The sequence below is a fragment of the Molothrus aeneus genome, chromosome Z, assembly GCF_037042795.1.
Source record: "Molothrus aeneus isolate 106 chromosome Z, BPBGC_Maene_1.0, whole genome shotgun sequence".
Classification (NCBI taxonomy): Eukaryota; Metazoa; Chordata; class Aves; order Passeriformes; family Icteridae; genus Molothrus; species Molothrus aeneus.
This window is the reverse complement of record NC_089680.1, coordinates 34,752,623-34,776,160: the sequence shown is the minus strand read 5'-3', so window position 1 is coordinate 34,776,160 and position 23,538 is coordinate 34,752,623. Positions and strand designations below refer to the sequence as shown.

The window sequence follows — 23,538 nt, the reverse complement described above, 5'->3', positions numbered from 1 at the left end:
TACTTTCTAAAATGTTTTTTATTTTCTTAATATTAGGGGTGTAACAAATGCAAATAAAAACAATGAATAACAATTGATATTTAGGAAATAAGTGAAAAAAGATTAAATTAACAAGACAGAACTTAGAATTTTTTAAATTAGTAATGTGTCTTTCTGTTATTGATATTTAGTTTTTAATTTTGTTTGTTGTGTGTTTATGGTTTCTCTTGAAGATTGTTCATTTGTTTGCATCATTACAGCCACTAGGGATTAGAAATACTGACTAAAAATAATTTTTGCCACTAATAGTAGGAACTTTTAAATATAATTCTGGCACTGAGTTTCAAAATACTTGGGATTTATTACTGCCTGAATTCAAAAGAAAACTAGCAGCATTTTTTTCTGTGTGTGCATGTTGATGTAAGTAATCTCACTCCTATCTCCTATCACGCTGCAGCTAAAGGAGTGAAAAGATAGTTTTATACTGAAGTTGTTCTCTTTTCTGTCCTGCCTTTACCAGGATGAGTTCCACTCACGATTGCGATTTAATCGAAGAGGACTTGTTGCTATGGCCAATGCTGGGCCCCACGATAACGGGAGTCAGTTTTTCTTTACATTGGGTCGTGCAGATGAGCTTAACAACAAGCACACAATCTTTGGAAAGGTCTGTTACGTGAATTGGAGTCCCAGTTTAAGTCTGACAGAAGCTGCTACAAGTTTCTCTGAAGGCCAGTTTGATATTGTTTGCTGCTATGTGCATTTGAAATTTATTTTAGTGCTTCTATGCTCTCTCCATTCTCTTTGCTTCCTATATCTGGCAGAAATGTTTCTATGGATTGCTCCTGTTATTATCTGTTTTGTTGTTGTTATTCCTCTAAATTGTATTTTCATGTTGTGCTGCCTTTAAATAATCTTATTTGTATTATTATGGCTCTGTTATTAATCAGTTCATCTAATACTAATGACATGTTAGAAAATTCCGTTTAGAATTAATTTGATTCTAATTACTCAAGAAGAGTCAGGACGATGAAAAACATGAGATGAATTTGACACTCTCATGATTTACTTAAAAGAAAATAAAGCAAATATTTTTTTATTTCAGTGGTTTTTGTTTTCCTGTTTCATAGCTCACAGTAATACTTCAACATCTTCATCTGCCTACATTCTCAAAACTACCTGTATTCCTTCAACTTTTGCCATTAAATTAAAAAACGCAAACTTTTGTACATTGTACTTGCTGTCTTTTAGAAGTCTTACATGCTTACAATATTCCCTATAGCACTTGTTCTTACAAAATTATTTGCATAGTAATTGCCTTGTATATTGCAGAATAAGTAACACAAATTACAGTCATGAACTTTCAAGCCTTTCTTTGTAAATTTGCCAGGTTACAGGGGATACAATATATAACATGTTGCGCCTGGCTGAAGTAGAAGTTGACAAGGAAGAGAGACCTCTCAGTCCACACAAAATAAGAAGCAGTGAGGTGAGTATGTTCTGTTTTGAAATGGGACATTCTAAAATTCTTTTGTGCATAGTGTTCAGAAAATTTGGCTTGTCCTTTTGCATATTGTTTTAAAATATTGAGCTACTTAATTACAAAATATTTACTAAAGATGTGTTTAAAATACTGGTTTTTTAAACAGGTTTTGTTTAATCCTTTTGATGACATTATCCCACGACCAAACAGAAAACTGAAGAAAGACAAACCAGAAGAAGAAACTAAAAAGTCCAAAGTAAAAGGCACAAAGTAAATATATGCAACAGAAACGGTGGTTCATTTTCTTTCACCTTTAATTTGTAGCTTGGCAGGTTTTTACTTCCATTTCTGCCTTTGAAGCACTTCCTTGTTTCCGGCAGGTGGGGTCTTGTAAATCTAGTTTCTCTGACTTAGACGTTACTGTGCATCTGCTGAGCTGTAACTGTTTCATGGATGGTGATAGTTTGTTGAAAATAATAGAAGGTAGTTTGTCTTTCTCACGTCCCACAAAGTGCAGTCATCTGACTGAGATGACACTGCAGGTAAAAAACCTACTGGTAGGAGTAACTGGGTCACAGCGCAATTGTTTGGGATTTTTTGAACTTACTTTATCAGATACCATTTCTCCCCCAGTGAAGTCCTTAGCAAGAGGCAGACATTTTGACATGGGAAATCTTAGTTTCTCTGAATGAAAATTCACAAACATGCAATGAAAAGTAATAGGAACTCTAAAGTGGGCATGCTGTCAGTTCTGCTGCATAAAAATAGAACATGTTGCAACTGACTGGTTACAACACTGTGAACAATTAACTCTTGAAAAATAAATTATAGCTCATAATTTTTTAATTGCATTCTGTGAATGTATACACATTTGATACGTTTCTGAGCTGTCATATCTTGAAAATCTTGTGTCTTGAATGCTGCTCTGTTGAGAAAAAAATACAACAGAACTGTCAGCTGGGAAAGCTAGTCAAGACAGGATTTCTTAAATTGTGTCTTAACTGATGCTTTGCTATCCTTGTTTTATCTCAGGAGTATAATACAACATGCTTTTCTGAATATTTATGATATTTTGCAAAGCAAAATGCAATAGTTGGTTGAAATTGGTACATTTAGCAGGAAAAAAAGTTTTTTTAAAAGGTCATGTACAGCATGAACGTAATGTATTTAAAGTTAATGGAATGTTAGTAAGACAATATTTAAAATTTTACTAGGAATTTTCTTTTATCTTTTAAAGAAATTTTAATCTGCTTTCCTTTGGGGAAGAAGCTGAAGAAGAAGAGGAAGAAGTCAGTAGAGTTAGTCAGGTATTGTACCAAATTATCATTATTTGTCTTTTCAACCTAATTACCTTTTCTGCATGTTTATGGAAAGTTTTAAAGTTTTTAGTCTTCTTCTTATGTTTATATTTTGAACAATAATAATAGCAGTTGCTTCAGTTTTTAGGATTCTGCTATTACAGCATTTTGCAAAAACAGAAGTTTTTAGCTCTCTTGATTTTGACGGTACCTTCAGTTACTGCATGGAATTTCCATGAACAAAAAGTTTCATAGTATAAATCTGTGTCTGCTGTTTAAAAGTCATGGAAGCAATAAGTACATTATTCTTTTTCATGTCCTTTATTTATGATTGCAATTATATGGTAAAATACTTGAATACTGAGGATCATTTTATGCATTTCCAATGCAGGCTTAGCTCCATTTTCTTACATATATTCATCTATCTGTGAGCAAAATGAAGTGTGGTTATTGTGGAGAAAATAGTCCATTATCATAATTTAATAGTGCACCATAGTGAAATGTTCACATTCCAGGATTGCACATGTAATCTTTGGTCTAACATTTCCTTCCCTGACTTGGCACTTAAATAAGGCTAGTTAAATATTTTCTTAAATAAAATATTATTTCTGATTTCATTTCTATTGCTGACCAAGTTGTTTGCTAGATTTCTAGGCTTTCTACAGTACCTCACCGCTTCAGTTAGTGATCAGACTACATGGTCCTGCATCCTGTAGCACATAAGTGAAAAAACAGTTGTTAGTCCTCAGAAGTTAGCTGAAATACAAAAGGAAAATAATGAATAATGTGAATAATGATGGACAATATTATAGTGATATGATATCAGTCAGAATGACAGTAGAGATTTATTACAACAGCAGCTTTAACTATTTTTCTTTTTTTTTTTTTTTGACTTACTGGTCAGACAAATTTTACTTGTTTACCTTAATCTGCTCATCTACTGTTTTGCTCTTGCTTTTTATCTGGCTTGTAATACTGGGTTTGATTCAGTTGGTTGGACTTCCTTTCTTTTCATGCCAAATACTTGTTTTCAGTTTAAAATTGTCTAAATAGAATGCTTCTTTCATGATATACCTAGTTCCAGTGTTTTAATGCTCTCTTTCAGCTCAGCCTCAAAATCTCATCTGCCTATTTGTCCTGACTAAATTCTGCATTGGTTGTAGCTAGATAATTAACCATAACAACTCTTTATGAAGAATTTATCTTCATTCTTTGTAACAGAATTAAGCCTTTTTTTTTGATACCTCATTGTTAGTTCATAATAGGTCTAGATCAATGTCTCTGTAGTTCTGGTCATTATCTTAATCTGTTTAAGTTGAAGTACATGAATATCAGCACTGACTTGCATTCTCTGTTTTTGATAAGAAAAATGGAAGGTCAAAGTTGTTATTGAGATCCTTTGACACCTGCAAACTTAGAATCCTATGAGCTTTTTGTGGGTGCTAGATGCAGTAAGTCTTGCTTGTTTAAGAAGGGCAGAGAAGTTCTGGGTGAAACCCCTCAAGCTGTCAACCCCATGAAGGCTATTAGTGCAGTCGGGGATTTGGCTGTTGATCAGTGTTAGCCTTCAGTGTCCAAACTGCTCATTGTCTGTACCTGTTTGGAGCACTGTGCCGTACACAGCCCCACCATCACTCCAAACACACCACCCCTTCCTTAATGAAGCAATTATCTTTTCATGTTGCTGAATGTGTTAGTCTTTGTTTTCTACATAATGAAAAACTGCAATTGCATTTAAATGAGTAAGATTTTGTCCACACGTCGAATGTGTTCCCAAAAGTGTTAGACAATGCATCTGCAATGGAGACATTCACAGTACAGGTCACAATATAGACTGTTCCTGTAAGAGAGATTTTCAGTCTGATTTTTCTCTGAAAATTAAGAATATTTTTTTTAGATTAGCATGTAGAATGCTTTCTAACTGCGATCTTTCTGCCTGAAGACCTTATGTGTTAGATTTATTTGACTCCTTGTTTCAGTAAATGATTCTTAAATTATGTATTCCAGATTGATATATAGCAGTTTGTTAATTTCTTTTTTTTTCCTTAGGGATCTAATTAGTGTAATTAATAAGTACTGTTTTGTACATGGTGGTTCTTTCAATTGTCATGTGTCATTATTGGAAAGTTAAGTTCTTACCCCTTTATTCTCTCAAGTGTATATGTGCTAGACCTATCATCTTTATGATGTGTAATAATTGTACATGACTAAACAATATCTGTTTTTTTCCTCTCTCTCTGTCCTTTAAAACTAAGTGCATTCCTATTGCAAAAATAAATCTGTGGAGTCAGTTTGATGTTTCTCTTTCTTCTGTTCTTAAAAGTGTTTATGCTTACTGGATAGGCTAAAGCTAAAAAGAAACAAGTTATGTTTTTCTTACCATAATCCATTTTCACTATCTAGCCTCTTAAACTGAAATGAATAATAACTTTTTTCTTTTAACAGAGCATGAAGGGAAAAAGTAAAAGTAGTCATGATCTCCTGAAGGATGATCCACATCTTAGCTCAGTTCCTGCTGTCAAAAGGTTAGTATGTGATTTCCAATTTCTAGAACAGATCTACTTTCAATATGTTATACCCAATTATCCACATGTATACTCATGAGAAATGTCAATTCACGTTACACTTTAAAAAGTTAAGAGTGCCAGTGCTAGATCAGACCAAATATTTTTCTAACCCACTAAGCTGTCACCACCACTGGCCCTCAATGGATGCCCAGTAAAGAGTGAAAGCAGTGCAAATGTAAAGTTTATCTGAGTAGTTGCTCAGCTTCCTCTCAGCTTTCACCTCAGAGGACTGTCAGAGTTTGATGTGGTTCCTCTATTTAGTAACCTTTAATAGAGCTCTCCTCAAAGTGTATATTAAGTCTCTTGTAACATTGTTTCAGTTCACAACGTCCTCTTCACTACCAGAGGAAGTATCTCCGCTTTTTATTCTGAACCTGGATGCTACTAGTGGCATTTTGTAAATTCTAACTCACATTCTGGAAGAGACAGTGAGCTGACAGTCCCTTTTATACCTCTCTTTACCACAGTCTTTCTTACTCCTACTATCTCTTTCGTAGCCTAAACTTTTAAAGATACTTAAATTTTCTTCATGTTGAAGATGTTCTTTGCTGTGATTATTCTAGAGGGTTGCTTTTCCCAAGCTTCTAACCCTGCTTATGCTTGAAAATGTCTTATTTTTTTCCAAATCTAAAGAACAAACAAAATATCAGGTTAATCATAAATCTGCATGCTTGAATTAACTTGATTTTCTTATCTATTTTTAGTACTTTATAAATTCTGATTTTTAACCACAGTTGAGCTATAAAGTGAGAAAATTCCATGAAAATATGTTAACTCTGAGAATTTGCTTATCTTAGAATCCTAGACTAGTTGGTTTGGAAGGAGCCATTAAAATTTATCACATCCAACCCCCCCATTAGTGAGCAGGGACATCTCCAGCTAGATCAGGTTGTGCAGCACCCCATTCAACCTGGCCTTGATTGTTTCCAGGGATAGAGCATTTACCACCTCTCTGGGCAGCCTGCTCACCAGTGTCTCACTATCCACATCATAAAAAACATTTTCCTTATGTTTAGTCTGAATTTACCCCCTTCTGCTTTAAAACCACTACCCCTTGTTCTTTCACAATGTGCCCTGCTAAAAAATTTGTCCCCATCTTACAGCCCCATGTTAAGTATGAAAATGCTGCATGCTATAAGGTGTCCCTGGAGTCTTCCCTTCTCCAGGCTGAGCAATCGTGCCTTTCCCCATTGGAGAGGTGATCATCTTCATGGCTCTCCTTCAGAGTCCCTCCAGCAGGTCCCTGTCCTTCCTGTGCTGGGAGCCCAGAGCTGATGCAGCCCTGCAGGTGGGGTCTCAGCAGAGCAGAGCAGAGGGGCAGAATCCCCTCCCTGGCCCTGCTGCCCACACTGCTCTGAATGCAGCCCAGGGCACAGTTGGCTTTCTGGACTTCAGGTGTAAATCGTCAGCTCATGTCCAACTTTTCATCCACCAGCACCCCCAGGTCCTCCTTGCTGGGCTGCTCTCAGTCCATTCATCCCCTGTCTGTATTGGTATCAGCAATTGCCCTGACCCAGCTGCAGCACTTTATTAAATAATGTCATTGATTGCAACTTTGGTTGCAACACATCTAGAGTTTCTTTAGTGATCTTGATTACTTATTGATTGCTTTGAGCACACTTCAAAGCCTTGACTTCTGAGACTTATTTAATATTCCTTGGTTTTTCTGTAGCAAAACTTCTTTTTTTTTAAATGTGGGCTAAAATGGTTCAAGGGCCCTTATTATTAGTTTATGATAATTAACAGTGGGTATGTTAGCTTTAGTGTGTTCAGATAAAGTTCTTTTTTAATTCACCAAGCTGTAGCTGTAGAACGAATTTAAATCTTGATGTTAAGCTTCAGTATCAGTAAAATGCATCTTCCAAAATATGAACTAGTTGCAGTGCTACCAATGAAATGCTACTAATTGTTTGATAAATGAGATCAAAAACAGCTCAACTGAGTTTTGTTGGTTTTAACTGTACATATTAGTGTTTTGCTTGAATAGCTCAAGATATGGTTAGGATTTCTCCATTGTATGAATGCTCTTGTTTTTAAGCTTTTTTTAATTAGAAAAGATTGTGATAGTCGAATGATAGAAAATAATATTGATACTTTTAAGATAAATGCAAGGATGATACAAAGTAGGAAGTTTACTAAAATTTCAGTTGGCTAACAATTTTTTTATTTAAGAAATGTTGGGTTTTAAATAATACTTTGAATCTCCTCTAGCACTTCAAAGTAGTTCCTTTTCTTTTTCTTTTAGTGAAGCGGCAAATGAAGAAAAGGATTTGAGTGAGGCAAGTATTACTTTTTTTTACTAAAATTCTTTGGTTTTTCCTGTGGGCAGATAAGATTTCCTTTGGGGAACAAATGTTACTTTAGAGATCTTTAAGAACTAGCACAAGTCAGATTTCTGGCAAAAGTGTGAAGGCTCTCAGGTTTGGCTATTCACATCAGGGTAGAATTAGCATACTACCTGCTACTTTTATAGAAACTGATGGTATTGTATTTCAGTTAGTAGATTAGTTATTTAGGAATATTAGTTATATAGGAATATTAGTTATACAGGAATAACCCATAGGGATATGGGTTGTGTACCACAGGGTGACAAACCACCAGAGTGATAAAAACCCTGAAACTGCTTCTTAAAAAATAATTAAAATCAAGTTTGTCATGATTAGTTATATAATTGCAATGTTTGAGGGTAAGTCTGCATGTGAGTCAGAGTCTTGTTTGAAAGATTTCTTCAAGAGAACAAAAACTCAGTGAATTATTAAATTGTAGCAGTGAAATTGTATTGTTGAAGACTGTCACCTCTGAAAGACATGGGATTTGAATAGTCATGCAGTAACATTGAACTAAATACAGAGGCAGTTTAAGTACAAGAAAGTTGTTGTACACGGTGCAGGTAAGCATAAGCTTGTTACCTGAAATATCTCTCTGTCTCCAGCCACAGATCATGGGAGTACCTCTTTGAATTGCTGTTGAGATAAGGTTGTAATATATGACTAGGACTGTAATCTCCCATTGATCTAATTGAATCCTGGAAAGTATTGTTTTCTGTATCTGTCCATCATGCACAAGTATTAACTATATTGTGTGTTGACACAGTGGAAGTAAAGGAAGAGCACAGTCTGTCACATTCACTTGCCTAAAAAAACGATCTGCTTATATGCTTTTCCTTTTTTCATAAGGCATAGTATGAATTCAGGCTTTTTCATTCTTCTCCTTTATAATTCCTGCTGTATGCAGGAGCATTTTAGTGTAAAAAGGGTTTGGAAATGCTATTTAATTAGTAATTCTTCAGATATTCAAATATCCCTTTCTTAAACAAACTGGATTTGGGGAGTGTAGAACATGGATTTATTAGTTGAAGAATAAAAATTTAAATAAATATACTAATTAAGCCAAAGTTGGAAATATAAAGGCTTTTTCTCATTTTTTCCTGGGGAAGTGTTCTCTTTAGATTTCATTACATTTAAGATTTTAGCTAAGATCTAGCACTTCAGGCAGTTACCTGGGTCTTTTGAAGTGGTACTATTATTTTATCATCTCTTGGAGTTATTTTAGTTAACACATCACAGGATCACTTCTGCATTTACACAGCTGAAACATGTTGGTAGTTTTATAGGCAAACCTGGGAGCAAATAATTCTTCCAGATCTTCCTACTTCCCCCAGCCTACAAGCCCATAGCATGTAAGAGAAACTCTTGTTAGTATTCCCTGAGCACATGGCCTTGCTGTTCATGCTAGTAAATACCATCCTGTTTCTCTTACTGCAGTCCTCAAATTTGTACATTTAATTCTTTGAGAGAGCCTTTGTATTAGCAGTACCTCATAGCTATTTGTTAGGATTCTTTTTGTGCCCAAGTCATTAATGAAAACATTATATGAAATGCATTAACAATTTTTTTTCTCACCAGTGACATTTCTTTTCTGCACAATTTCTTTTCCTCTCCCTATTTGTCTGTCAGTTGCTGAACAGTAAGTTTCATGCAGTACTATGTGTAGATAAAATGAATTATCCACCCCTCAGTTCAATAATCTCCTTAAACGGGAAAATCATACTACATATAGTAGCCAGTAGTCATTCTGTCACAAAATGCCTCATTACCATTTTTATTTTCATATTAAGGAGGAGAATAGGACAACTCCACCCAGCTAACAACAGCAGTTAGAAGTAATACAACTTTCAGGCAAGCACTTTTGCATTTCTGTGTCACATGGAGAGCGACTATCAGCCAACAGAACAGCCACTTCCCTTTTGAGGTGCCATGCAGTTCAGTCTGGATTATTGACTCTTGTTAGATCTGTTTGTTGGTATCAGATGGACTTAATGAGAGAGAAGGACTGTTAACCCTCTTCCTGTTACTCAGATGTCTGCAATTTTTAACTAGCTTACTACTTAGCAAATGCTATTTGTCTAGAGTTGTGCATTTTTATTCCAGAAGTTCTGTCCAATTAATTGTGTGTCAGTGAAATGCTTTTACCTAAGCCCTAGTCAAATCTCCACCAGGAGCCTGTCTTTATCCTTGACTGTTAAAGACTTCAAACACAGTCCTGTCACTTTTTTTTTGGACCTTCCCCTGCTATTGAGGTCTGTAGTCACCCATCTCTCTGACAATTTATCATGTAAGCAAATCTTCTACAAAGTTTCATTATCTCCTCTGTCAAACAATATCTTTCTGGTAAACTAAGGGAAATGCTGATCCTGTTGCAGTTTTCTCTTCCCTATTAAAAAGGAACAGACAAAACTCCCCCAACAACTTTTCTGTCTTTTCATTGGCAAAATATTCAGCTGTTTTACTGTGCTAAATATTCAGAGATTTCTTTCTTATTTCTGACTGGTCTTGTCTTGTCTAAATCTTGAATCTAAAGATTCCTAAACAGTGACTCCACTACAACTTCTGAAATCCGATTCTTGATTTTTCTCTTCTATTGCCAAATTTTGCCTCTTGCTGCTCTTACTTTTTTTATTCTTTCCTCCTTCATGTTTATGGACATGGTCTTCATGCCTACTCTTCCTCCTACCTGTGTTTCACACCCAGGACATGTACATGTTTTTCCTTCCCAAGTGCTTACATTCTGGCAGTCTCCTGGATACAGTGAAGTCCTCTGGCTTGCTATTTCTAAATGTCCTTTCTGTCTTTGGCTAAAATTAGAATCATGTGGCGTCTTACACTTTCCTTTTGCTGATGAGCATCCCACCAAAGTAAATGTGAAAAGATATCCCATGTCATCTTTAAGCTGTCATTCTTCAGTTAAGGTTCATACAGACTTCCTTCTTCAGTGAAGGAGATAGACAAACTTAGATCCCTTGGTCTAGTCAGGCCACTTGTTCATTCTCCAACTATTTCTCCCTTCAAATATCTTTGATCCAAGGTGCTTTATCCCCTTTTGCCTACCTGTGCTAGGTATGGAGGCCTCACCTTTGACCTCTGTAGCAAGCTGCAATGATCAATTCCACAGGTTTTAACAGCTTATGATCAATTATGATCAATTCATTAAGCTTATAACAATTTCACAGTTATGATCAATTTAGTATTTATAAATTCCCTAACAGGAGCTGATGCGCCAACCTCTTCTATCCCATCATGACTGTAGTATACCCATGTGGTAGGGAGTTAAGTTTTTCTTTCAGTGGAAAATGAAAGATGGTACCATCATGTCTCAATACCATTGAGACAATGGTATTGTCTCAATCAAATTTTTGATTCATGAACAATGGTATGGGTAATATCACACTGCTGTGATGTCATCAACAGAGCTGTAAACGTTAATACTCTAGAATAGACTGGTTTAGGGTTTTTAACCCTTACAGATAAGAAGAAATTTGTGTATGGAAAAGAAACTGTCATGTTTGTAAATTTTTGTTACCTCTGAAGCAAATAAGGATATATTGTTTGAAGTTTGCTTTTTTCTTGGAAGAGATTATATTTGTAAGAAAAAGATTTCCATATTTGTCATTCTGTACTGAAAAAAATCTAAAGTAGTTTTATCATTTTAAATCAATAAAGGATGAAGAGGAACATGATGAAGATGCTGATAGTGTAGAAGATGAAGCTGCTAGTAATGAGAGATTTCAAATAAAGGAACGCATTGCCAAGAAACTCAAAATTGATACAAGTGAAAATATTAAACAGCAACTTCAAGAGGAAGAAACCAAGACAGAAAGGAAAACAACTAGTCGCAGGTAAGGATTGTGTTGTTTGGTAGATGTTTTTCTTTAGACTGCTTACAGTTTTAAGATTTTCATAATTTATTGATTCCTTGTATGGGAGTTTTATTTTTCCCGGTGAGTTAGAAATAAAGTATCTTTATATGTATTTGTCAGTCTTTACTTTGTCTTTCTTCTCAGTTATAAGATTGAGTTTAGCAGCTTCCGTACCTGTGTTAACACATAGTAGTAACACTTAGTAGCTGCCCACCACTGAGACTCAAAGAAAGGAGGATCATCCAGTGAAGTCTGGTATAACACAGTACTCACCCTGCAGTGTACCAGCTTTCCAACGCTGCAGCAGTCACATCCCTTTTTCTCTGCAGACATAACAGCATGCATTGCAGTCATGTAATTTAGTTATTCCAGTGTTTGTGAACATCCCTTCCAACTCATATGATCCTTCTTCTCACCACTTTTCATACTGATCATGATGTCACATGGCCTGAAATACTTCTTTTGTCAATTGGGGCCACCTGTCCTGGCTTTGTCTTCTTATACCTCCCAGGCATTCCAGTTCTCCTGCTTCCAGTACAAAAAAGCAAAAAAGTCTTTGGCTCTCTGTATAACAGCTCTGTGTTCAACACAAGTCCAAAGCACATCCTCATGCTGGCTACTGCAGAAAAAATTACCTCTACCTCAGCTGAAACCAGCATGAAACTCTGATTCTGGAGCACTGGATTTCTATTTTTCAGTTTTCCTTTCTTTCAGTAAGAGCAGTACATATTAGTAAATATAGCAGTACATATAGCATAAATTGCAGTACATAAAATAGAGTATCATGATTTTATGGCTATGTTAGACATAACTAGGTATTTTTTTAAAGAACATGTACAAAACATCTTGTAAAACAGACTCCCTGACTTTTCTTTCTGTTGTCTTTCAAGTTGTGATGTGTGTTGCTTTGGGAATTGGTGGCTGTAGTATCGCTGCTGTAGACAGATGGTCCCCAGGAAGTAGAGATCAATGAGGATGATGGATAACTTCAATCCCAAAATCTGGTCACTAGTCCTGTGGTCGAGATTGACACAATGTTAAGCTTCTGAGAGTCAGTGAATTGTTCTTGGTTGGGGAGAATAAACAATTACAGTTCAGCCATATTCAGTAGTGGAGGCAAGGACTTAGAAATTTGAAGGTCTCTAAGAAAAGCTCTCTCTGAAAAAGAACCTTGAACTATGTAGCAGCCAAATAACTTCTTTACAGTAGCAAAGGGCTTTGGAATCTGTACATGTTTACTGCCTACCTATTTGTTCAACTGCCTGTGCACCAATCTGTTTAATTGTCCCTGGGGTTTTATTAGAATGGCTGCTGGAAACAAAATTGACTAAGGTGTAATGGCAAGTTTGTAGCATGAAGAGAATACGAGGCAAGAGGATGCCCATAGGAATGAGGTACAAAAGGCCCAAGTTTGCATCATGTTATAGCTTATTTTAAGAGACATTTGTGTAATCAGTCTGTAAGCTGCTGGCTCTACATGTGGTCAGTCAATATGCTCTGTGGTTATTCTGTTCTTTCAGGGAGGCAGTAGTAATAGTATTAAAGCCAAATGGGTTATCTTAACTCAGAAGAGGGTTTTATTGGTTGCATTTTTAGCAGTTGGGAGCCATAGCCTTAGGAAATACTGCTTAGTATCACAAGTAACATAAATTTCTAGACTTACTGTTTTCCAAATAATTGTCTGCAGTCCTCTGGCACGAAAATCAAAGGCACAATATTGTTTGTTATAAATAATGTGGTTTTACATTTGAGGTCTGTTTAGATAAAGTAAGATAAACAATATCAAGTTTCATTGTCTGAAATAGTGACTATTTTCTCAGTGTACTGGCAACGTTTAATAATATACACATGGGTGTTCACCACCTACTGTACTCAAAGCCTGTGTTGATCAGAGGCAGAGATGTAGGAGGTGTAAATATCAAACAAAAAGTTGGATGGACTATCCATAGCTTGAGGGTAATGTCTACTGACATATCATAGGGTGAAGAAAGTTGTGATATCTATTCTTCTCATCAGATACTTAAATGTGCTAGTAGAATAATTAAACTTCTAACAACGTTTGTTTCAGAGAACAGTTTTTAACATGCATGACATCTTCTGCAAAACTGTATTCATTTGTATCAGTTTCTTTTAATCCAAATGCATTTGTAAGGTCTGTTTTAGAGAAGCAGTATAGAAACCATAGATACTTTCTCAAATTCATGGTACTAAGATCCAATACCACTTCTAAATGCAACCATACTTGAAGTGCTCAAGTGGTGAAGTTAATTTTAGTCATTTCAGTATGCATTTTAACCTCTTGTGTATATTTTTAAAATAGCTTTTTTTTGACAACTTTGTATTAGGTAAGGAAACTTGAGAAAAAGAGCCTCCCAGTCATTCTGGCAAGTTGTTAGAGAAGTTCTGTTGGTCTCGGGTTTTTTAGAAAGCTTAAACCTACACTTCACACTGTAAAACAGCTGCTTACATATAGGAATATTTAGAGATAGAAAAAGTGTTTGCCATCATTGCATAAGTAATGAAATTTCTCAGCATTGCATTGAGTTTGTAAAATGGCAGTGGCTTGAGATGACCACCTGAAGGCTTCAGAGTAAATAGCCCTCTTGTAGTCTGGTAATTAAAAATATTTCTTACACATTTCTTTTCATCCTGTAGGTGGAGCTCAGATGCTACACATTTCTGCTTACTAGCTTTAAAAATTTTCAGTGCTTATTGTTTGCAAGACATGCAGTGTGGGGTGAAATACAGTGGACTGTACAGTATAATCTGTATAATCAAGTTCACTTGCATCCTTTTAATGGGTGTGGTATTAAATGGCAATATGAAATAAGTGCTTAAAATAGCGAAACTATTGAGGAAGAGAAGCTGACTTCTTGAGTAGTTAATATCATTTGAATTTAATTTGGCATTTCCTCTTGTATATTTTCTCTTAATAATCCTATAATTTGCAGTTGAACTAAGTAATCACATTTATTTTGTTTTACAAACTATTACCATCCCAAGGAGATGAATAGTAGTAAATACTACTACTACTACTACTACTATTAACTACTTTAATAATTATTAAAGTATTTTATAGTAGCTCTATTGGCACTCCTTTGCATTCCTGTTATTTTCGTACATCAATTTGCTTGTCATGGGTAAAATAAATCATATGTGAAGCTTTACATATTTTCTGTGCATATATAAGTAATTAGTTCCTTCATCCTTACCTTAAAGCAGAAACATGTAACAGTTTTTAAGATGTACTTCCTCAGACTTAGTTTTTTATTGAAAGACAACATGAAATAACTTGGACAAAAACTTACACCCCCACAGTCCTGTCACCTAGACACAATCATAATAAAAATAATTAATAATGCCAGGCAGGGTTTCAAGTTCATGCTAAATCCAGTTCAGACCATACAGTAAAAATTGAATATTGTCAAGACACCTCAACATTTACTTGGCATCAACATGAATAAACATTGCCACACTGAGCATGCGAGTTTGCTTTGCTAAAGTGCTCATATAGTACTGTGGTGTGGAAAAGCCAAAGGTAATCTTACATGATCACATGGAAATCTTTTTTAAGAGATCTTGAAATCAAAATTTTTCTCTTTATAAATCTGCAGTTGTTATATATGATGAGTTAGGTACTTTGTATTTGTAAATTAATAATTTATGTTGAAATATGTTGTTTTAAATGTATTTATTGTGTGATTGTTACCTTGTGCTTAAAATGCAAGCATTACACAGTGAAAAGTAGTAAAAATGTGTATTTATATGTTTCTACTTATTTAAACTTAATCTAGTATTTCATCTTGTGTTCAGCAACTACTTTTCTGTTAATGTTGGCTGTTAATAAATGTAATAATGTGATGCAAATACCATATATTTAAAGCTACTTATTCACTTTGGAATGTTAACTTTTATCTGTTTCTATATTAACAGATATATTTATTCACAAAACTACTATTTTAAATTTAATAACTGTACTGCTAATCCTACCAGGGTTTTCTTAAAGTAAGGGTAACTTACTATCAGGCTTTGTCCAACAATAGAGTTTGTCTCCTGGTTTTCCAGTTTAGCACCAGAAAATAGACATATATGTTAGTAAAACTGGCTTTTGAGGTTCTGAATAAAAACTCTTTTTGCAACTGGCTTCAAATTTCACTGTACCTAGAGAACTGCTGGTGTTTTCATACAGCAAATTCAGGTATTCTTTTAAGTGTTTTAAGCCAAATGAGATGATTAGATAAAGTGTGTATCTCATGCCATAATTTACTGCCAGTTACCCTTGTATTGAACTCACTGTTTGGCTACAGCTGAACTGGAAAGGCATTCAGACATAATTTTTTTTAGATATCAAGAGAGCGTAGTTTGCTCCATATTTAGTCAGTGAGTATATTCTCTTTCAGTACTTAGATACATGATTCCTAATGGTACCTCTTCCAGTTTTACATTTTAACTTGTCTGGGTTCAGCTTGTAGCCACTGAATTACTTTTTGCTGTGCCTTTTTCTGAAGTTCACTTCAGCAGGCTGTATTTTCTCTTACTTCAACTACTTAAATTCTAATTGAGTCCTTTCAATAAGCTGTAGACATTGAGTTTTTTCTGGCCTTCACAGTAAGAAATTTTTTTCTAGTCTTCAAATTACTTTATGGTTTGGGTTCTTTTCCATCTCAAATTTTTCAACATTCTTTAAATCTCTTTCATCATTAATCTCTTACTAGCTTTAATAATGCTGTATGCAGAGAGCAGCAACTTTTTTTTTTTACTTCCACTTCCCTTTTCATTCACAGGCTGACCACGTCAGCCCTTCTTACAGGTATTCAACTGGTATCACTTATGTTGCTTGGGCTTTCCAGTTTTTTTTCAATCATTGCTCTCTGAGAATTAGTTTGTCATTTTCTCTGGTTTTTAGTTTCTAGATTTTGGCAATTAGATCTTCAGGTTTTGTTTTATTCAGCAAGCCCGGGTTGCCTAGCAGTTCTGACAGTTTGCTACTGTGACAGTTTGTGCAATTCACTACTAATGGATTTAGTAGAGTTCCCTGGAGTGAATAGGTATATTTCTACTCAGTGGGTTATGTGCCTCTGACAACTATTTTAAGCAATAACTTCGTAATCTAATTCTTGAAGATAGTCTTTTGGTCTGGTTTGTGTTGCTATTTTTTTTAAGACTTCCTTACGCGTATGTACTGGGAAGCACATTTTCAGCTTTTTTGGATTGACTCTAAAATTAGCCAAGTTAGCAGCCAGTCAGGAACTTATGCTTAGTTCTATTAAGAAACTCCCTGATAGCATTGTGTCAAAATTTATATGCTACTCTGAAACCTAAATTTCCCCTCTCAATTTTTTCTCAAAATGAAATTCATTTGTACTCTGAAGTTTAGAAATGCCAAGTGCAAGGTGCTGCACCTTGGTCAGAGCAATCCTAAGCACAAACACAGGGTGAGCATAAAATGGATTGAAGGCCACCCTGAGGAGAAAACCGGGGGATGTTGGTTGGCAAGAAACTTTACATGAGCTGGAGGCATGCATTTGCAGCCCAGGAAGCCAACTGGGCTGCTTCAAAAGTATGGCCAGCCAGGCAAGGGAGGTAAAACCTGTATGGAAGAAGGGAATAAACTTTTTAGCAGGGTCTTTTGCAGTAAGAATAAGAGGCAATGGTTTTAGTGGGTTTTTTTTTTTAAAAAAAGAGTTGATTTAGATTACATTTACCAAAGATGTTTTTTACAATGAAGGTGGTGAAACGCTGAACTGGTTGTCTAGAGAGGTGGTGGATGCTCCACCATGTGGTTTGTTCAAGGTCTGGCAGAACAGAGCTCTGAGCAACCTGATCTAGTTGCAGATGTCCCTGCCCATTGTAGGGGCTTGGAGGCAGTAGCTTGGATGGCAGAGGCCATCCCTTCCAACCCAAACCATTCTACAGTTCTGTATCTCTTGTTAAGGCTAATGCTTGTGTTTCATGGGGAAATTGTGAATATTTTTATTTTATTAAAAATCATTAATTCTGTATTTCAAAAAAGGCTTGTTCACTCTGTGTTTAATGTGCTCCATTTGTATGGATGTTCTTTTAAAACTAGGAGCCATCGTTAGTAATAAACTGGCAAAACAGCTTCTGTTGTTCAATTTTAACTTAATTTGAAGCAGGCCATTTTGACACTAAAGTAACTGTCCAAAGCTTTAAACAATTTATATTTAAATGGATAAAATTCACCTTTATGCAAAAGTAGCGATTTAATCACATACTGAAATAATTTTAAATAATATTGAGCAAAATTCTTACCAGTATTTCTGTAAGAGTGCAAAAGCTCCTATAATGATGAATTTCAAGAGAGCAAATAAGCAAGTCCTATTTCGATTCCGGGTATTGAAATGTTTCCCTTAAAATCATAACTTTCAGTGGCCTTTATTGCACTACTAAACTTATTTAGGACTGTTCTAAGTGTTCTCCTTGTTGTTCTTCAGTGGTTAATATATTTCCATTTCTGTTCTATCACTCTTGGTTTGAATTGTTTTTTGAAAAGCTTCTTGGAGAAGTACTAGGCATTGAAATGTGCTGATACATATAGAGAACAGTATGGCAGTATTTTAGTCTTTCTGTTGTTCTGTATCTTGATTGAACTGTTTCCAAGCATAATTTTATAAGGTTAGTTATTTGCGTTAGATATAGTATGTCAACAACACTAGCTTTTTCTTAGTTCATCATATTAGACAGTTTTTCTTGTTCATCATATAAATTGTTGAGAAGGTATTAGTTCAAGAATGCAAACTTGACTGTGAAGACCTGACAAGGTTGTAGGAGATAATGCAAGTAGTACCTTACCTACATATTTTCAGTGTGTACCAGGACAGTGCTCTTTCGCTAGAGAAGCACTTTATGGAAATCTGAGCAGCACTCAGCCTCAGTAAAGGGGTGGAATTTGGATTATTATTGAAAGTAATTCCATTATTTATGCATTGACTTTACAGCATTAGGACAGGGAAAGCACCTGCCAGTTGTCAAGATCAACACATTTTCCAGGCATTACGCTGTAGTTACAGGTGCTCCAACATACAATCCTTGCCTCACATGCCAAACTCAGCTTGTACTGAGAGCACAAGTGGAGCTCTGCCTTTGAAGAGTTTTGGAGATTATGTCAGAAATAAAGTAGACAAAATGTCACATGCCTCCAGTGGTTTGCAGATGGGACTCTTCTGAATTCTAAACACATTTAAAATTGTTTTACCAAAGAGTGTAACTTGTGTTAACACTATCTTGTGTTTTATAGCCACAGCAATGATATGCAGATATGCATAATCTGAAGCTACCTGAAAACATTTTTTTTCTCCTGTGGTGCTGAGAAGAAGCACAGACACTAACTGGTGGGAATTCATTGGCTAGGTATCAAAAACAGTGGGAATGGAAAGTAACCTGGAAAAGGAACTTATTTTTATGTATTCTTTTAAAACCCAGTTTTGAGTGTGTTAATACAATAGCAGTTCTAAATTTCTGTCTTTCAGAAGGTATAAATACTTCCACATATTTGTAATTTATAAACTGAACTTTCTCTTTGTTTCTGTTTGGGAGTTCTTTGGCATCTATGAAGATGTCTTTATACACCAGATCCCCAGGAAAAGAATGTTAGATACTTTTATGGTGCTTCACTTGATATTGACTATGGCAAATGTTAAACTAGAAAATCACACACACACACAAATTCACTACACATGTAAAGAGAAAAAAGGAAGAGACTTAGTTTTATATATTTCAAGTGTATGAAAGAAGGGAAACGTTTTCAGAGTATTTTGGTTTGGTACTGATATCCTAATTTTGTAATTATATTGTATACAGTCACCCACAGATCATGCATTCTTACAGTCATCCTTACCCACATGTCAGAGGTTTATTTTGATAAGACTCTACATTACTTAATGTGTATTTTGTATGCTTTGAGTGACTTGTCGTAGTATATAAATTCAATAAGGATTTGAAATGAAATTCCTAATTTGTAAATTACCATTTATCCACAGTCATATGAAAATGCTCACTTTTGCAAATGTTTACATGACTCAATGATTGCAGTAAAACTATTAATGTAAACAAAAATTCATAAATAAACCTCACAGCCAATGAAGTTCCTTTGGACTGGAATTAGATAATAATTTTATGGTATGAGGATGAAGGAGAGAAAAGAATATTTTGGTGAAAATGACAGAAAACATCCTTACCCTTGGGATTGAGCGACTTTCTTTTTAAGACTGTCTCAAGAGATTGCTGTCTTCTGTTCCTGTCCACTTGGCTTGGTTTTCTTGCTAATTTTTATACAACTAGAGTATTCTACTTGCTTGTGGCATTCTCTGTAGAATAGATTGCTTATACAATCTCAGTACATCAAATTCTAAAAAGTCAGCTACAAAAACCAAGGCCAGAAGTAAGCTGTCGTAGACACGAGACTTCTAAGCAAGTTTTAGTGGTATAGAGGGTGGGCATGACCTTCTGTCCACAGTATACTGTATAAAAGATATCAGTCTTACAGTGGAATGGGAGCAGCCTCTTGCTGGGACTAGAGCCTTGAATGACATTTACTCTTGTTTTAATCTTTATATGTTTTATCACGTCATTTTGTTATTAGTTTTTTTCTCATCTTCTGCACTTATCTCATAGCGTGAATGCTTTAAAAGTATATTTAATTGATAATTTCTTTTGCTTTACATATTTCTTTTCCTCAGTGCATGAGGGATCACTCACTTCAGTCTATTTTTTTGTAAGGATAGCAATAATAATTTCGTTTATCTAAGTGTAATGTTTCATATTTTTCTTTAATATATTCCTAAGTCATTTTTCAACTGATGATAGTGTCTCTGTAATTGTTTAAGAAACTGTAAACAATTACCTACTTTTCCTTTAGTAAAAATGTGTTTTGAAGTTATCTGCAAGTTTAAGAATCTAGTGTTTCTTTCAATCTGCAGTTTTATATTTTATTCAAGAGATTCAGTATTTTGGACACATATTACTGACACGCAGAAAATAAAAAGATTACTTCAGAATTGTTTTCAGCAATACATTTATATTCTGAATAAGCCTATTTTCTTAGTGCTAAGGATTGCACGATTCACTTATTCTTTTCAAAATAATGTAAATTTTTCTCCCTTCTTTACGTTAATAATATTCATTGTAAAGGCAAAATAATCCCTGACACACTCTTTGTAGAGTTAATGATTGGCAGTAACTTAAAAGCAGACTATACTATATTAAACACAGGCCCAGATTGTTTGGGCACAAAAACCAGAATCCCAGCACTGAGATTTTTCTTGGCTAAGCATCAAAGCCTGTTAATAGGTAGAGTGTTAGGCTGGGACAAAGATGGGATTGTTACTGTGGTATATTTCATCCTGCTGCTACTTGGCAAGAATCAGTGTATTTTTAGGTGAAGTTTGTGTGTGCATTTGTCTAGTCACCTGGAAAAAAGGATGCGTATATGACCCGTGAAAATGCAGTTAGCATAATGGGAGGTGAGAACGTGTAATCCTTATTACACAGTGAATTGTTAGCACTATATAGTGGGCAAGATACCATTTCAAAGAGTTGGAGAGTTCTCAGTTGTTTAGCTGCACATGTGATTTTTTTATTCTTGTAACATAACAAGATGGATTTAGCAGTGGTAGAGCCATGTACTTTTTAATTGCTAAATGTTCATGCTCCATTTCCTTTCTTTGTTTCAACAGAATTGAGTAGCATGGGAAAAGACTTTTTGAGGGTTTTCTTTCTATGATAGAATATATTTTCTGTAAATATGAGTGGTATATCTTAAAGTGGCACTGAAGTGAAGGATGACTGGAGTATACTCAAACAGTTTCTTTAAACGTTGCATCTGCTGTTTAACTGTAGACATTCAATCCATATTACAATTCAATATTTTTATTATTTGTACATGCCTTTCTACAGAGCCAGTCAGGTAATAAGTATTTTTAATATCATGTAGAAGAAGTGATGTTGGTTACCAGATTCTGGTTACAGAATGTTTATAATGAGTAATGGTTTGTAAATAAAAAGAAGGGAATTAAATCATTACCTAAAAAGTTGCGTTACATTTCTGATAATTAGTAGTTAATAGTAGTTGATATTTTGATAATAGTGAAACAAAATAAATTACAAAACTTTCTGATCTGAATCACAGAATGGGCAAGGTTGGAGGGGTTGAATAAAATCTAAATCAACATGAATAAAGGAAACCCAACTTGAATCCTTATAAGGGTATATCTGCTTCTAATGAGAAGAAGCTGTTTATCTTATGAAAGTGGAAAACATCCAAAAAGCCTGAACCTTGTGAGGATAAGGCAGAAAAGGCTGCTATGATCATTTCATCCAGTGATTTACCTAATAGAGCACGCAAGCCTCCTAAATTCTTTTATCTCATTCTTATCTTTTGGTGGAAAAAAAATCCCATTTTAATGTAAAGAATAAACCCCACAAACATTTTTTTTGTAATTACATTTCTTATTAAGTAAATAAAAATGCTACTGCTTTTCAGTCTTTTTTGCTCCTCTTGTACCCTTTTTCACTCATCTGCTAGCCTTCTATTAGCATATCTTAAATTGCAAATTCTACCAAATTTCTCTTGGATTTTGGTGCATCAGGTAGATTGAGCATTAACCTTCTTTTGCAGCATTTTACAGTTTTCCCCAGCTTTCATTATGTGTCAGTTTCATAAAATATTATGCTCTGGTTTTTTTCTTCTCACAAGATAGTTTGATAGTCTATCTTTTCTCTGTGTCTGCAAGTAGTAGAAATAATTTTTTTTATTAATCTAAGTTACAGTTCTGGTTTTTTTGCTGAGGAACACTTTGTCACTCTGAGTATATAATATTACTCTGAGTAATATAATTATCAGAGTTATATTTTCTCATTGTAAAGAATAACACTACGGCTTTCCCTTCTTCTTTCACCCCCTGGTTCTCTAAATTTTTCCTCCCATTTTATTCACAACCAGTGTTCCTCATGGCTCAAAGAAAGCCTTCTAAAAAACACTTGGAAGCAAACTGCATGACCATGTTGCTTCATTTTTCCCTCTGATGCTTACTTTTACTTGCTTTTCTTTCTGTTTTGGGATAATTCAAGAAAACAGAAAAATATGTCATTCTCAGATATCATATCAGCCTTTCTCTGATACATGAACAGAAAGAGCTATTGAATCTTTTTTTTTTCTTCTCTACATTTTAAGTCCTTTTCTTTTTTGGGGGGGGTTTAATCCCTAACATAAAACAACAATAATAATGCAGGGGGGTTTCTGTATGTGCTCAGAGATGAATGTCTGTATATTTTCAGCTGTGTCTGTTGTTGTAAATAAATGGACAATGATTGCTAAACCATCAGTTTTCTATGTAAAAATATTTTTACCCTGTGAAATAAAATCTGAGGCTAAGTTTAAACTTTTTTTTTCCCTATATGGTCCCATTTTTTGATTAAGGCCTTTGGGAGCAAATTACGAATACCCATCTTTACCCTTTATTCCGTACAGTTGTTTATTCTTTGTATTTTCCTGGACCATAAGTATAAAATTCATGACACTGGTAAAATCAAAGTATAAAGCCAAATATCATGTGTTTGTGGCATCTTTTTAAATAAAATTTTTATTATAAAGTAATGTGGGGGGGGTTTGTGTTTAAGTATGTTAAAAGCTGTAAATATGTGTGTCTGTGAATGAACACCCAACAGAAAAATGATTTGGTGAATTCATGTAGCTTCTCCTTATTCTGCTGGAGATTACTGTTGTCTTAAAATACTTTTACTAATAATTGGAAGAGGTATTACTAGTTTCTGTAGAGCATGGCATTTTGTAGAGTCTGCCTTTTTTACCAAGAAGGTCTAAGAGGTTTGGACTAACGCTATAGAATGGCTGTTACTCTGAGGGGTTATTAGGATATTATAGCATCTGGCATGAGGAAATAACTCTGGTAATACAAGTAGCACTGTTAATGGCAGTGGGACTAGCAGTTCAAAATACACAATTTCATGGAGCTGGCTATAGCATGTGAATTTTCATTTTAC

General features: G+C 34.9%; 1 protein-coding gene across 2 annotated transcripts in view; it reads left to right on the top strand.

The window, feature by feature from the left end:
- CWC27 (CWC27 spliceosome associated cyclophilin) overlaps positions 1-23,538 on the top strand; it is a 92,172-nt gene that overhangs the window by 3,194 nt on the left and 65,440 nt on the right. For both annotated transcript variants that reach the window (XM_066568986.1, XM_066568987.1), the window contains exons 4-10: positions 500-643; positions 1,367-1,465; positions 1,626-1,729; positions 2,697-2,766; positions 5,203-5,282; positions 7,570-7,603; positions 11,324-11,499. In XM_066568986.1, coding sequence (XP_066425083.1) covers positions 500-643; positions 1,367-1,465; positions 1,626-1,729; positions 2,697-2,766; positions 5,203-5,282; positions 7,570-7,603; positions 11,324-11,499 — 707 coding nt within the window. The remainder of the gene's footprint in view (positions 1-499; positions 644-1,366; positions 1,466-1,625; positions 1,730-2,696; positions 2,767-5,202; positions 5,283-7,569; positions 7,604-11,323; positions 11,500-23,538) is intronic.